Genomic DNA, 15,929 nt, shown 5'->3' with positions numbered 1-15,929 from the left:
CAGAAACAACACAGAGGAGGACGAGGCGAAAGAGAGTCACATTTCTCTCTATAAGAAAAAAAAAGGGACGGCAGTGAACGCGCTGGTCGGCCGCCGACCCAAGTGTGAGGCAGGAGAAGAACCGCTCGAGTGGCCTGTCACCCTATTAGGGACGGTCCAGGCAGCCAGGCTTGGACAAATGAAAAGCGAAACCCATTTTAAAGAGGAACACATCCCCTTCACAAGCTTCGGTGTGTATAAATGTGTAGTTGTTTCCTTGCGTGCTTGATAAGCACAGACCCCCCAGCCACGCATGTCGCGCTGGATTTTTTCCGTTTTTCCTTGCATGCGAAAGCCTTTTTTGAAACGAGGCTAGTAGATGGCCCTTGCTCAACGAGTGCCCGCCGTTGTCCCGTTTTCTGTGCGTGTGCATCTGCGAAAAGGAGTTTCCAGAGATCGCACGTTTCTTCTCGCCTTTCCAGGACTCCTATCGAGAGGACTGCGGATCGCCTCCTGGCGGACAGGGAGGCTGTCGCTTGACGCTCTCTCGGCTCTGCCGACCTGGCAAGAGACACTCTTCTCGAGGCCCAACGAGAGCCTGGCTCTTCAAATCTCGAAAAAACCTTCGTGGAGACCAAGTCGCCACGCAACGCGTTCGTTTTTCTTCTCTCCAGCGAGATGATCCGCGCCGCTCTGGAGCTCGCCCTCCCTCTTTTCTTCCTGTCTCTTCGTTGATCTCTCTCGCGCTCTCTCCCACTGTGGCACGCGACCGTCTCTCTCCTCCCCTTGGCGTTCCGTCCACGCTGCCTTCTGGATCCTTTCCCCTGTCCTCTCAGTTTCCTCCTCCGGCGTCCCCTCCCTCGTTTCCTCTCTCTTCTTCGCCCGTAACTGTTCTCATCTTCCCTAGCTTGTCGCGTTCTTCGGTTCTTCGGTCTTCTCTTGTCTTCGGCTTTCCACGGCTTCTCATTTCTGGCATTTGCCTCCTTTCCTCCGCGGGTATTTGCGGGCGAGAGACTCCTCCGTCTAGGCCCTAGCTTCCAACGGCGGCAGAGAGGGCGGCAGAGCATGGTCTTCCTCCTCTCTCCGTCTCGACCTCCTCCCTTTTTCTCTCGTTCTCTCTCTTCCTGCAGCGAGAGACTCTTGGGGGCGGTAGAGCACCGGAGAGAGAACAGAGAGACAGGGACAGAAGGCGACGGAGGGGGACGAAGAAGAGAAAACTTGATAACCGACCGCCTTTTTACCACTTGAGCGAGGATTCGGTGATCGAAGAGAATGCAAAGCTGCGCGACTCTCACCCCTCCTCGCTTTTGTCCTAACCGAGGGAGGCACCATGGGGAACCGACCTCTTTCTCCCTCGCCCTACGGTGCGTCTTTGAAACGAAACCGATTTTCTTCTCCCCGATCACTTCTCTCGTGTCTTTCCGTTCTTTCGCTCTCTGCTGCCTCTCCGTTGCTGACTTGTTTGCTTCCATTTTTGCTTCTTCCCTCTCTCTTTTCTCCTCCCTCCTCGGCATCTCTCGTTCTCTGCCCACCGCTATTCTCCTGCCTTGTTCGTCTTATCCTTTTTCTCCGTCTTCGCTTCAACTCTCTCACTTTCTTTTCTCTTTTCTTGGCTCTGTTCTTCACCAGACGTCGACGTGCCTCTGGGCTACACGCTGCTGGTTTCCGGCGACTTTTACAAGGGGTGAGACAGCGTGAGCCGAGAGGCGCGGAAGTCCGTGGGAAGAGCGACCCAAAACGGTCCGAGAAGAACGACGATCTGGGGCGCCTGTCTGCCGCTGCGGCTCGCGTTTCGCGATTTCGCTGTCGTCGCATGCGCCTCAGTCTTCTTTTCTTTGCTCCATGCGAGAAGATCCCGGCGCGGTGCGCCTTCTCTTGCCTATGCCGCACGTGAACGCGTTCTCCTCGTGCTTCTTCCTTCGCCCTTTTTGCTGAGTCTGCTTTTCTCTGTGAACATCCTTTCTGCGACGTCGCGTCCCTGCGCCGTGTGTCTCCCGTTCGACTCGTGTGGATTCAAAAGTGATTCGTCCTCCACTTCGCCCAAGGCGAACGGCAAAACTAGGGCTACATTTATATATATTTTATATATGTATATATATGTATATATATATATGTATATGTTTATATATTTATTCATACGCAAGTGAGTGTATATATACATAAGCAGTGTGTATCTGTATGCAGGTATGCATCTCTTCATCTAGATGAATATGAAGTGGTTGCAGCTGAAATGAGGTGATGTCTGTTTCGACTTCGCGTTTTGTTCTTCCGTCCTCCCCCCCCCCCCCCCCCCTCCCCCCATGCTGCGACTTCTTGGTGGGCCTTCCTGGTTTCTCACAGCTTCTTGCGCATGCGTTCTCCTCCGCGCGTGTCTTGTCCGTTTTTTCGTCTCCCTAGGAGTCTAAATGACCGACGAATGCCGTGCGGGCGAGGCATCCTTCTTCTTCGGTAAGAGACGCGTCTCGCTTTCGTTCCTTCTTCTCTTGCACTGCTTCGTCTTTCCCTTTCGTGTCCCTCTCGAACCTGTCTCCGTCTTTCTCTCCACCCTTCTCTGCTGGATCCGCGCCTCGCTTTTGTTCATTTTCGGCGACCTCGTCGGAAACGCGCAAAAGGCTGTCCCGTCTTCCCCGCCCTTCCTTTCGTTTCTCGGGTTTCTGCTGTCTCTCTTGCCGCCTTTTTCATTTGTCGCGATTTCTTTTCTTCCCTCAGAGAGGGTCACTGCCACGTCGGATCCTTCTGGAACGGCTTACGTCACGGCCACGGCGCCTTCGTTGAAATGCGCCGAGGCGGATGCATCGCCATTCATTCAGGTGGGCACGTCTTTCGTTGTCTCTTCTCCTTTTTACCGTTCTCTCTCGCTCTGGGTTTTGCTTTTTCTCGGGTCGCCGCTTCCTTTTCGCGTCCCAGTTCGGCTCTTCCGCCAATTCTAAGAGGTTCCGTGCTTCCTCACTCTTCGATGCCCTGCTTTTCTTTCTCTTCTTTCTCTTTTCTCTTTCTCCTCTCCAAAACGTGTGCTTTCCCTTTCCTCTGGTGGGCTGCACGTATCGATCGAAATTCCTCGCAGCGGTTTGTTTTTGCGTCTTCGTCGTCCTTCTCGGTTTTCTTCCCCGTAGCCTCTAATCGCTTCCTGTTCTTTCCTCGCACCCTCGTCCCTCGTCCCTCTGTAACTTCTTGCTGTGTTTCTCTCCGTCCTCTCCGCCCCTGAGATCGCCCCTCTCCCCCGATTTGGCGCGCCGACGAAGTGTCTTCTCGCACGGTTGCTTCGCTCCTTTTTCTCTTTTTTTTTCGATGTACGGGTGCACAGGGACGTGGTGGCGAGACGCCGCCGTTGGGCAGTTTCGATCTTTCTTTCTCCCGCAAAAATTCTTCATTCTCTCCGAGTGGCGAGAAGGCATCTTATGCCGCGCCTCTTCTCCCCAGCTTTTCCTGGACATCCGCAACACGTCCTCTGTTCCGTTGAAAGACGACGCGTTGGGGCAACTCGCGGAACGGAAACGCGAAGAGGGTAATCCAGTCGCTTGCTGTCCTCGTTTGAAGTAGCACACAGTGTAAAAACATATCCAGTCGCGTACATATATATCCGTATATATATATATATATATATATATTGTAGATGCATTTGCTCTGTACACATATACCTAAGCATATATATATATATATATATATATATATGTAACTGCATCTGTCCGTGTACATAGATGTATATACACATCTCTCTACAGCGCTGTCTGTGCATCCACATATATATGATTTGATTTCTGCGTCTCTGCGTGGGCTGGCCCTTGACCGCCGAGCTGACCAGACGTCGAGGACTCTGCGATGTTTCGTTTTCAGCTGTTTCTCGTCCTCTTTCTTGCGCGCACGCAACACGTACGGACACCGAGAAGGAGGCAGCCCTGTCTGCGGCAGGGTATGTGGGGAACGAGCGAGAAGAGCCGGGAGACAGGGAAGCGGGGACGGAGACAGCCGCGCTCGACGCGCACGCGAGGAGAGAGCCAGGAGCGCATGCACTCACCTTGCCTGCAAGTAAGAGAGGCGGTCGCGCAGAGCTGCAGCCGAGACGGAGCAAGAAACGAGAAACACAATGCATGACGGCAACCGAAGGCCGAAAGAGGGAGGAAGAAAACGAAGCGCGAACGGGAAGCAAAGCGTGCAGAGGAAGAGAGAAAAAGAGGCAGAGAAGGAACGCGCGGAAAAAAAGAAGCACGCGGAAGGGACAAAACACGATGTACGGAGGGGCCGACGCGAAATGAGAGAGGAGGAAGAAAGATGCGCAGAGTTAGGGACGAGGAAAAGAGCGAAAAAGATGAAACGAAGGACGGTGAGAAGCGACAGGCATCCGGGACACCAGAGGGAAAAGAAAGTCGCGAGACGGGCGTCCTCCACGATGTTGCGTTTTGAACAGGTCCATGGCATCTCGATCTCGCCGCCTCTCAGAATGGTCCGAGCCCAAGAGCCGAGGCGTTTGTCGATCGTGAGCATAAAGGAAAATCTAAGACTTTATCCTCGGTTTCTTCTCGCAAAAAACTCCGCGGCAAGACACACGACCCTCAGGCGCGCTTCAGTTTCACATTCCGATCTGGGCCATGCAAGGACGTGCACCCTTCCCTAGAAAAAGACTCGCCTCCTGGGCGGCGGGGGGGGGTTGCCGATATGCCTCTGTCGCCTCTCTGGTCGCCATCTCCTTCTGTGCCGGCTGCGTATTCAGGGTGTAGAGACGCAGTTCCGCTCTACGATTTCCAACGACGCAAAGCTGCCTTTCCTCTATCTATCTGTAGACGTAGCTATATACATATATATATATATATATATATACATATATGTCTGCATGCAAGTATATCTATCTGTCTATGTATATATATATATATATATATATATGTTTGTATTGAATCGGAGACGGAGAGAAGTAGTCCGTACGTGTCTGTGGAGGGAGGTTTTTTGCGATAGATCTTTGGTTTCCGTCGGGGGTGGAGAAGTGTGTGAATTGTTTTGTTTGTGTCGAAATGCGGCCACACGCGGTGCCTGCTCAGCTGTTTTTGTCTCTGCATGCGCTCAGCTTACGCGTGGTCACCTGAGGAGCTCTGCGCTCGCCTCAGCAGCTTCGCAACAGACGGCGGGAAACTCCCTGCCGAATTTATCGATCGCTGCCGCGCAAAGGCTCTCACAGGTGACAACGCAAGGACAACAGGACACACGCAGTTGCAAAACAATTTCTCTGTATAAATATTCATATACCTATATAGATAGATAGATAGATAGATAGATAGATAGATAGATAGATAGATAGATAGATAGAGATAGATAGAGATAGATAGAGATAGATAGAGATAGATATAGATAGATATAGATATATATATATATATATATATAGATAGATAGATAGATAGATAGATAGATAGATAGAGATAGATAGATAGAGATAGATAGATAGAGATAGATAGATAGATAGATAGATAGATAGATAGATAGATAGAGATAGATAGATAGATAGATAGATAGATAGATAGATAGATATAGATAGATAGATAGATAGATAGATAGATAGATAGATAGATAGATAGATAGATAGATAGATAGATAGATAGATAGATAGATAGAGATAGAGATAGATAGAGATAGATAGAGATAGAGATAGATATAGATAGATATAGATATATATATAGATATATATATATATATAGATAGATAGATAGATAGATAGATAGAGATAGATAGATAGAGATAGATAGATAGAGATAGATAGATAGATAGATAGATAGATAGAGATAGATAGAGATAGATATAGATATATAGATAGATAGATAGATAGATAGATAGATAGATAGATATAGATAGATAGATAGATAGATAGATAGATAGATAGATAGATATTGGTATATGTATATTATTGTGTGTACATTTATAGGTAGATATTTGTAGATACGTATATGCATGTGGTCATCTCTGTTTGAAGACTGGCAACAATGCAGTTGTGTGCTTTGCGTGCTTTAGGCCACTTCTTTTTTTCTTGTTCCGTCTTCCTGCTTTCTCGTGTCTTTTGCTTCAAAAGAGAGGAGGCTGCGAGTGTCGGCGAAAAAACTTGTTTCCGATCCTCACCTCCGGCCGTCTCGCCACCGGTGTCTCTTCGCCTGCGTCCGCCCGTCCTGCTGTCGGATTGCTTTTCAGCACTTCGCAGTTCTCTCCTTTCTTTGCAGGTGCACGCTTCATGAATTTAACGCAGGACATTCTCCGACGCGATCTCGGGCTCACCACGTTCGGCCAGAGAAGTCGAGTACTCCAGCTCGTCAAGGCCCTCAAGTGCGTGAGCGACTGCCAGAAAAGGGGCGAGAAAGGCTCTCTCCTTGTCCACCTTCGTTCTCTCGACTCGCCGCCCCGCCCGCTTGTCTCGCGTCTCTTCTCCCAAGTGCCGTCATTTCTCCTCACGCTTCCCCCTGTTTCTCCTCGCGCTTCCCTCTGTCTTTTTCGCGTGCATCTGCGTGCGACCTGACGCTCCGCGTTTGTCTCTGGATCTCTGTGCCACGTGTCGGTTTCCCTCTCTCGCTATCTCCGTCTTCGTTTGTCTCTCACTTCCGTCTCTCTGCTCCGTTTTCTGCGCTTTTCCAGAGTTGACTACAACAAGCACTCACGCTACTACAGCGGCGCGTTGCCACGGTCGCCGCCCTCGTCTTCGTTTCCTTTTCCGGGCGTTCTCCCCCCCTCCGAGTTTTTCCTCCCGGAGCCTCGTCCAGCTCTAACGCTCGCGCATCCCCATCCGGCCGCGTCTCTGCCGGCGCCGCGAGGCCAGAATCCCCCGACGGCTGATCTTCCGAGCTGTCCCCCGGGCGTCTCGATCTGTCCCTCGCCGTTTCCGCTCTTCCTCGCCAACCTGGCCCCGCACCAAGGCGGCGAGGCTCTCCGAGCGCTCGCGGCCAGGCGCAGCGTCAGCAGCAGCCCCAGCGGCGGGACGACAAGCAGTGGCGAAGACGAGATCGCGAGGGAGCCCGAAACAGAAGGCGCGCGGGCGGCCGCGCGACGATGTGTCGCTGCCTCTATATTCGGACCTGAGACGCAGGCTTGGGCGCCGGCGCGAAGAGAAGAAGAGGGGAGAGGAGAGAGCGCTTTCGAGAAACTGAGACGACCCACAGCTGCGGGGGCGAGAACCTGCACAGAGTGCGGCGGCGACTTCTCCAGACAAGACAGAGACAAGGAGGGAGCGTTCGGGGGGGACGAGGGAAGGGTGCCGTCTCTTGTAGGCGCCGCACAGGTTCCCGGTCCTCCAGGACTTCGAAACGAACGTGGAGGGAGGCACGGCAGGGGCGAAGAGGCGCGCCTGCCGCAGTCTCACGCGTCCTCGTGCTGCGACACTTCTCAGCTGTTTCGTGGGACAGGGGGAGCAGTGCCGGCTGGGCCTCTCGGCCCTCGCCTCGCTCTTCCTTCTCCGTCGTCTGAAGCCTCTCTGGCGAGCCGTGCGAGAGACGGGGCCGAAACGCAAGCCCCAAGGGACTGCGGGAGTCCCTTCGCTGCCTGTTCGCCTCCGTCTCTCGCTTCGACTCGGTCTCCTTTCCTCGCGTCGTCCTCGGTTGGGACGCGTCTCCGGCCTCGCCACGCCTGTTCCTTGTGTCGCCGTTCGCTGCATGCGGTCTCTTTTTCTGAGACTCTCTCGCCGGGTACGCCTTCGTGCTCCTCGCCTTCTGCCTCTGTGGCGACAGGCCAGGGGTGCTCAAGTCCTCACGGTCGACCTGCCTCCCATTCCGCAGGCTCTGACGGCGAAGGCGCCGCCCGAGGCGAAGGCGGCAGCTGTCTCCTCAGCCTCGCGTTTCGTGGGTTCATTTCTTTCTCCTTCTTGATCCCTTTCCACCAACTGACGTTCGTCCAACCCCTCCTCTCGCCTCCCTCGCCCCTCTGTTCCTGGCCTTCCTCTTGTTCAGCCTGTGCCTCGTGTGCCTCGTGTCGAGAGACGCACTCGCGATGCTCCACGCGCTGGCAAGGCTCGTGGCTGGGCAAGAGTGTGTGCCTCGAACTCGTCCCCGCCTTCCACTTGCCTGGTGAAGCGGCTGAGGATGGCGACGCTGCGCACGACACCCAGTCGCCAGAAACGAAACACTGCGAGTTCTCGCTCCAAGAGCCGAACGCGTGCGTCTCTGAACGCTCTCACGCATCGCGGGGGCAAACCGAAACAGGCAAAACGGATCCCCAGGTTGCATCTTCTTCCTCTTCCTCCTCTTCGTCTTCCTCTTCCTCCTCTTCGTCTTCTTCCTCTTTGTCTTCGTCTTCCCCTTGTGTTGTTCGAGGACGAGGTTCCTCTGGGAGCAGCCAGCGCAGATCGCGGTTGGAGCGGAGCGGCAGATCGCCACACGCAAAAGGCTCTCACGGCGTTGCAGAAGGGGAGCCGGGCGCAGTTGGGAGCGCGAGCGGCGGGGCGGGAGAGAGGCGAAGAAGGCAGAGAGGAAAGCGAGAGAAGAAGCCGAAGGAGGGGCCGGCAGCGCGGCCCGACGCAGGCGAGGAAGGCGCGGCAGAACCTCCCGCGCGTCTCGAACGCAGCCAGGGAGAGAAGACCGGCGAGGCGAGGGCCGTCACCGACTGCGCAGCTCTCGGCGAAGAAGCCGGCATTGAAAGGCCTTCAAGCCGGCACTCAACACCGCAAGGGCCAACGAACCTTCCTGCCGAAACACGGCCGCGAGGCGAAACGCGATGCTGGACGGAGGCGTTGTCGCACGCCTCGTGTGAGGAAAGAAGTGAACACTCGCAAGAGCCGCTCTTCACTGCGCCTTTTCTCAGTGCAGCGCCCGTCGTGCGGCGTCCTTCTGCCTCGTCTCTCTCTTCTTCCTTCTCTGTCTTCTCGTCTTCTGCGTGTCCGTCGTCTGCCGCTTTCCAGTCTCAGCGACAGCCGCTTCTCTCTCATCCGCGCGCGGTGGCTACCTTGATCCTCTATCGCCTCTCGCTGCTTCGGCATCCGCACCTTGTTCTCCTTCTGGGCGTCGCCGACGGTGTGTGTCCACTCTGTGGCTCCGGCCCCGCTCTCTGGCTGGTCACTGAGTTTCTGCCTCGTCGCTCACTTTCGTTCTTCTTCGACTCTCCCCTCCATCGCCCTCGCCAGCTGTGCCGGCCTGGCTTGTACGCGGGCGACCGTGGAGTCCCCCGCGAAGAACTCAAAAGCTCCAGCGCGGACCTCCCAGCCAAAACAGGAAGACGACGGGAGCGAGGCAGGGAGACCAGGGGAGATGTGGCCGAGCGAGAAGAGATAACGCGGAGCGGAAGTGGAAGAAACACAGACGAAGATGGAAGGCTGACTCTTGCGTTCGCAAGGGCAAACGAATGCTCATGTGAAACGCGCCCGCCCTGTCATCCCTGCGAAACCCCACCCAGGCCTGGCGAGTCCGTCGCTTCCCTTCCCGCCACGCTTGCTCCTGAGGACATCTCGCGTCTCTCCGCGTCGGGCTTCTCTCCTTTTTCTCCTTCGCCCCTCTGTGTCCTTCCACTTTCTCTCCGTTACGCGCGTGTCACCCCTTCTTTGTCGGGCTCCGCGCCTTCGCGCTGCCAGTCAGTCGCTTCTGCGTCTCCTCTCGTACCTTCGAGCGAGGCGGAAAGGCTCGGCCGGTCTCAAGCTCCGCACGCGTCGCACGTGATCCAGGCGACGCATGATCGCCCCGTCAAAAGTCGAGCTGCATGCGAGTCCTCAGCTTCGCCTGGCGACTCCACAAAGACTGCAGACGCGCGCGCAGCCGAGAGGGACAAGCCACGCGGCCTGGCGGCGCGGGACGAACTTGTGCGGGCGTCTTCGCGTTCTCTCGCGAGCTCTGGACGCTGGCTGACGCCAAGGCGCGGATCGCATCGTCTTTCTGCGCTGCCGAGACGCGAAGGGTGGATACGCGAACCTGCGCATCCCTCTTCACAGCACAAACGCGAGACCGACGAACGCGAACCAAGAGAAAGAACAGAAGAGAGAGGAGAGAGCGGAGGCTCCACGTGTGTACAAGACGGACTCCAAGATGGTTCTGCGTCGTTTCCAGATGGAGCACTGCGCCCCACACCCGGTCCAGCGCGGACGGCTCTCCAAGCAAAGTCGGCGGAATTTGAACGACTGCGGTTGCAGCACGACTGGCGCCGGCGCAGCGCCTCCTCCACGCGCTTCAGGCTGTCCATACACTCCGCGCTTCGCCTAGCTCGGTGAGACGGGAACCGCGGGACGAGAAAGCTTTTCGCACGTCGCGGCTCGTCCCGGTTTTCTCTGTTTATTCGATTTCAGTTCGACAGTTCTGTACGGCCTCACGAGGCTGACGTCGAACCTTTCCTTTCCTAGAGTCCACCGGTTACGTCCGGCTGTCTTGCCCTGCCAGCATGCGTGAAAGTTAGCGTCATTTTCGCTCTCTGCACTCTCCCAGCACGTCTCCTCGCCACTGGCCAAAGGGCGGCGCGACGCATCGGGTGCCTTGTCCACGATTCTCAGTATTTTCGTCCTCGCGGCCGGCCGCGGGGTGCGCTCTCCAAAACACGCAGCTTCGAGTGTCTCCGCATCTGCGTGCTTCAGGGGCATCGCTCTGGGCTGCGCGTATCTCCAACGGAAAGGAGTGAGCTCGCCTCGCGCCTCGATTTTCTGGGCATTTCCACTTTGCTTCTCTTCTGGGTCTCACCTAGACTGGCTACCTGCAGAGATGCACACACGCCGGCATAGGCGCGACCGTCCTCCTACCTGTCCACATGCGCATGCACCCACTGCCGTAGTCAGCCATCGAAACGCTTGCATGCAGCTACGCGTGCTCACATGCATAAAGCATTGCATACATATACACATATATGTTTGTCTATGTTGCATGCGTAAACGTGTACATAGATGTGCATTTATGTATACGTGTGGATGCGCATGCGTGGCGCAGCCATGTGTGGCGAAGAGTCGTTGAAGCTCTTTGACCTTTTTTCTCGTGTTTTCAGATTTCCCGTCTCGAACTGCGGCCGGGGAATATTCTGGTGGATGACGCCATGAATGCGAAGCTGACTGGCCTCGGTGAGACGCGCGAACAGAAGAAACGGCTGAGGCGAACCCGAAACCTATCGCGTCTTTTCCTTCTCCCTGCACACATTGTTTCATGGCACAGCGTTTGTAATCGCATATGTCTATAGGAACAATCAGGCGTAGATCGATACACGCATATACATATCTGTCTACATCGCTTCACATCAGTAGCCATTTGCGAGAGAAGCGGCGTCCAGTGTGTTTCTTTGTCTCTCCATGTGCTCTGTCTCGACAGCGACTGGCAACCCATCCAGTTGAGCCTTGGTCTTGTAGCACGAGACACCCAAACGCGCTCTGTTTTTTGTCTCCCCTTTTGCGCATGTGTTGCCTCTCTCTCCTCCCGTTCTTCTCTTTTTCCGTTTGTGTGCGGTCGCTGTGCCTCTGTGTCTCCCTATTCGTCTCTCGTCTTCTCTCTGCTTGTTCTCTCCCGCCAGCCTTGCATGTGGGCAAAACCCGTCCCCTGTGTCGGCACCACATCGCCTTTCTGTCTCTCTCGATCTCCCGCGCTCTGTCTCTGCAGCGGTGAAGAGCGTGCACCAGTGGTGTTGCGCCCTCATGCATGCATGCGCAGCTGGGGACGCGGCCGCGCTGTCGGGGTCTTTTGCTTCCGTTTTCCCTCCCTTCCTCGACTGTCTTCGCCTCGGCCCCGGAGCCTCGACGCCGAGTGTGCGCAAGTCTCAGCTGTCTCTGCCGTGTCCGTCTTCGCCGTCTGTTTCCCCGCCTTGCTCTGCGCTCTCGCGTTCTCCCACGCTCTCCTTCGCCTGTCCCTCTGAGCGCTTCGCCTCGGGCGTCGCCTCGCCAGTTGGCGACAAAAAGCGAGAAGGGTTGAGGCACCAGCTGGGAAGATTTGTCACTGCGCCCAGTTCCGGCGAGGGCTCTACCCAGAGGCGAATCGCGGGGCGGGGAGGCAAGGACGAGAGACGTGAGCCCCGTTCGCAGAACCGACCCAACAGTCAGAGTTCAAAAGAAAAGACGGACTTCACTGCAGACGAGGAAGACACTGCGTGGCTGAAACGCGTGAACTGGGCGTCGCCCGAGGTAAGACTTCGCCAGGGCGTGCGAGAAGCGAAGGAGAAGGCGCCAGGCGCGAGAGACAGAGGGGGTTTGAGGAGAGAGCCAGGCAGCTACGGGGACCATGTGAGGGAGAGAAAGAGACGAGTGCGGCGCGTGACCAGGAGAGAAAGGGGCGAAAGGGAGGCACGAAAAAACAGAGGAGAAACGGGAGAGAGTGGCGCACGGAGAGGTGTTAATTTGCCCAAATTGCGCACGATCGCGGGGGAGTCGGAGACTCTCGGCGTTTGTCGCGTGGATGGTCGTCGTCTCTGGGGCTTCCACACGCACACCTACACTGCCATGTGTCCTTGCACGCATGAATCAGAGACATGCAGTTCTGTCTCCTCGCATTCGGTGAGTGTGTGGGTCGGTGTCGCTGTGCGGGGAGAACACGCGCCTTCATAATCATTTACATGGAAAAAACATCGCAGACTGCCCGTTTTCGTGTGGGATCGAGTGGTGCATTGGCGCGTGCATGCGTGCGGCGTGTTGGGTGTTCCCATTCGGGTGTCTGTACACGTCGCCAAGTGCCTTTTCTCTTGCCTTGCCCAGGAACTCCTCGGCTACATTCCCCCCCAGACAAGCGGCTCTGCCGACATCCACGCTTTCGGGGTGATTCTTTGGCAAATGGTACGCGAATCTGCGAAGTCTCTTTCGGTTTTTTACGGGTTTTTCTGCTTCCATTCCAAGGAATGGTTGCCGCGGCTCACGCACACGTGAGAACCTCTCTTCGCTGCTTCGAACGTTTCGCCCGCGGATGTGTAACTGTTTCAACGCGCGCCTTTGCAGCTTGGGGAGTCCGCGTGCTCGTGCTTCTCTTGCGCAGTCGCCCCATGTGCCCAGGAGGAACGCTCGGCGGCTCTTTGTGTGCACGCGGGCCAGAGCGGATCTTTCTTCCCCCGCCTAAACAGCACTCAGCCTAAGATGGATTATGGCTGGGGTGTGAGGTCTCCTGGCGGGAAAGAGTTTGTGCATCAAGGAGAGACCCGAGAAGTCTCTGCACACACATCTCACGGTGCTGTCCTCATCTGCAGCTCGTCAACGCAGTCCCATTGAGGCGCCAACTCCCCGGCGTCGATCTTTACGTGCCTATATCTACTCATATACATAGATCTATATATGGATGTGTTTATATATCTTTATATATGTTTACAATATGAAGGGGTGTTTGTATTTTTGTACATGGAGAGGTATGTAAGTAACTGTGTGTAGAAAGCTGGCTGTGTCGGCGCGTATGCAGTGACAGCGTGCATGCGCTTTGGCGCGCTGCCGTTCCTTTTCTTGCGTCGATATGTGTGCATGCATGGACACTGATGTTGGAAAACGCGCCTTCACGTGCTGTTGCGGTTTCAAAAATTGTGTCGCCTTTTTTCAGCTGAGCGGCCTCGTTCCCCATCAGTTCATGAGTCCAGCCCAAATCATCGTAAGCGCAAGAAGATCCGTCGCCGCCGCTTGCGTTTGCCTTCCTGTAGTCTCACTGTGTCCGCTTCGTTCTGCCGCTACTCTTCGAGTTTCGGTCTTCTCTTTCAAGACGGACGAGCGCCTTCTCGCCACCCTCTTGCAAGGGCTTCTTTCTCTCTTTCTTCGTCTCTCTTCCAGTCTCTTCCTCTCTGTCTCTCTCTCTGGTGTCTCTCGTGCGTTTCCTTCGTTTTCCGCATTCTCGCCTTGTGTAGACGAACGCATGGTCCACGAAGTTCTTGCGCCTTCGTCTGTCGAGCGCCCCACGAGGACGCAGTGGGAGGAGAGGATTTCCGCTTCCTCTCACGAGCAAGAGAGAGAAGCGGGGCTGGTCACGGCTGCGGATGCACAGACTTTGTCTCCCAGCCGGTTGCGTCTCCAGCATCTTCTGTCTCTTTTCGTCGGCAAGCAGCGCTCTCAGCGTTTTTTTTTTGCTTCCAATTTTATGGCCATGTCTCTTGCGTCTCCTTCCTCAGGGGGCGGTGGCGCTAGCGCGGGACACGCTTCCGGAACTCGATCCTCACGTTCCTTCCTCCTTGAGAGTAAGTCTCCCCCTCGCTCTCTCTCGGTTTATAAATAAATATATTCATATAAATATATATATATATATATATATGCAGATCCCTCTACCTTTCTACCGCGTGCATCTCTCTCACGCTGGATCTCTCTCTCAGTCTCTCGCTCTGCACATATATTTCTATATACATACACAAATGGGAAGGGGTTAACGCAGTCACCCGCCTACGGAATATCTAGCTATCTGTCTATATATATATATATATATATATATGTATATGCTCGTATCTCCACTGTAGTGGCGTTGAAACTCGAGAGGTCATCCAGCGAGAATGCCCGGGATCTGAAGGAAGGTACGAGAGTTTGTCGGCGATCTCTCTTTGAGAGCAAGTCTGGCTAAATTTATGGACGAATTGCATAACCAAAATACAGAAAGAAAGGGGCGCGTTAGGACCTCTTTGCGTGACTCACTTTCGCTGGAAGGAAGTTTTTTTGTAGAAACGCCTGACACTGCCCAAATGGTACTGTGGGGAAATTGCATACTTGGCAGCACGCAACGCTTACGTAAATGCATCCAGTTCCCCACCTGCGTATATAGATACTGCATGTAGAGACGTACATGGATGTATGTCGATGCGAGTGAGTTAGAAAGTAGGGATTTAAAGAATTCCAATCGCATGCATGCAAACGGATACATCTGTATGCATGCATGTGTATACTGTCTAGGGATGGATTCGGTGCATCTTTTGACGGCTTTTTTTGTGCTCGCGCCCGGCCATGTTTCCTCGTTTTGTCCTTCGGCGGCAGGTTCTCATTCGCTGCTGCACACATTCGGATCCTCGACAGCGGCCTTCGTTTCATCAGATCGTCTCCCTGATTGCTTGCGCATATGAAGAGGTACAACCGAACAGTGAAGGAATGCAGACAAGTGTTTTCCTGTATACCTGCAAGTCTCCGCATGTCCTGTCTCCTCTCTTCACTTTGTCGTATCCAAAAGTGATGTAAACCAACGAGCTCTCCGTGCATACTAAGGTGTTCAGATACCATATATTTAGGCATCCATATAGACTTATATATATATATATATATATAGATCCATAGATAGATAGATATGTACACTGTATATATGCATATGCATCTAGCAAAAACGCATTCACATATGTATGGATGAATATACGTATATGTGCATTTGCACTACTGAGATGTGCATATATACTTGTGTTTCCACACTGTGGATCTCTGATTCCAGGCGGCGTTGGGGGAGGGAAGGTTTCGAAACGATGAAAAGAGAGTGCGGACGCGGAGTGCGTCGCATGTTTTCTGTGTCTTTGGCTACTCAGGTCAACTCGCCTGCAGAGGAAGCTCTCATAGATTTTATGAATGGCACGTAACCGTCTCGAGGTCGTGCGGAAATCCGTCTCCTCTAGAAAAGAGCCAGCCGCGAAGTATCCTCATTCCACTTCTGCGGTGCATGCAAAACGCATATGTGTGCAAAATGAATAGAGACGTTCTCTCTGTAGGTAGCTACGCCCGGGGATCGTGTCCCATCTCGGTCCATGTTTATCAATGTGTATCCATATATATATATATATATATATATAGGGACACGTTTGTGTCGATAGTCGAATGTAGCTTGTATCGTCAGATGTAGGTCAATACAGAGCGATCTCTGTATGTTTCCATAGATTTGAAGGTTGTCAGCACACGTGTACATCCATGGGTATGCGCTGGCGTAGGTAGGATCCTCTGTGGAATGTCTCTCCCCTCACGTATACCAGGCTGCGAGTGCACTGCTCTTTTTCGTTCGCTTTGAAGAAGACGAAGAGCTGGAAGGCGTTCAGTTTGGTGTCCTTGCCTCAGGGCGACTGTCCACAGGCAGGCATCACGTGAAGAAACAGCTGTACAGGATAGACCTGCTGTGTCTGGAGGCGTC

At 54.1% G+C, this 15,929-nt stretch overlaps 1 protein-coding gene across 1 annotated transcript; it reads left to right on the top strand.

The window, feature by feature from the left end:
• Positions 1 to 5,025: 5,025 nt before the first annotated feature.
• On the top strand, positions 5,026 to 15,387 carry NCLIV_042460 (conserved hypothetical protein; the record flags this gene model as incomplete). Its single annotated transcript, XM_003881163.1, has 10 exons — positions 5,026 to 5,146; positions 6,174 to 6,276; positions 6,583 to 10,125; positions 10,487 to 10,526; positions 10,888 to 10,960; positions 11,490 to 12,007; positions 12,575 to 12,652; positions 13,398 to 13,445; positions 13,957 to 14,022; positions 15,337 to 15,387. The coding sequence occupies 10 exons, from the start codon at positions 5,026 to 5,028 to the stop codon at positions 15,385 to 15,387; spliced, it is 4,641 nt and encodes a 1,546-aa protein (XP_003881212.1).
• Between the last annotated feature and the right edge of the window lie 542 nt (positions 15,388 to 15,929).

Source organism: Neospora caninum, chromosome IX (assembly GCF_000208865.1).
Source record: "Neospora caninum Liverpool complete genome, chromosome IX".
Taxonomy (NCBI): domain Eukaryota; phylum Apicomplexa; class Conoidasida; order Eucoccidiorida; family Sarcocystidae; genus Neospora; species Neospora caninum.
This window is presented reverse-complemented; position numbering and strand designations above follow the sequence as displayed.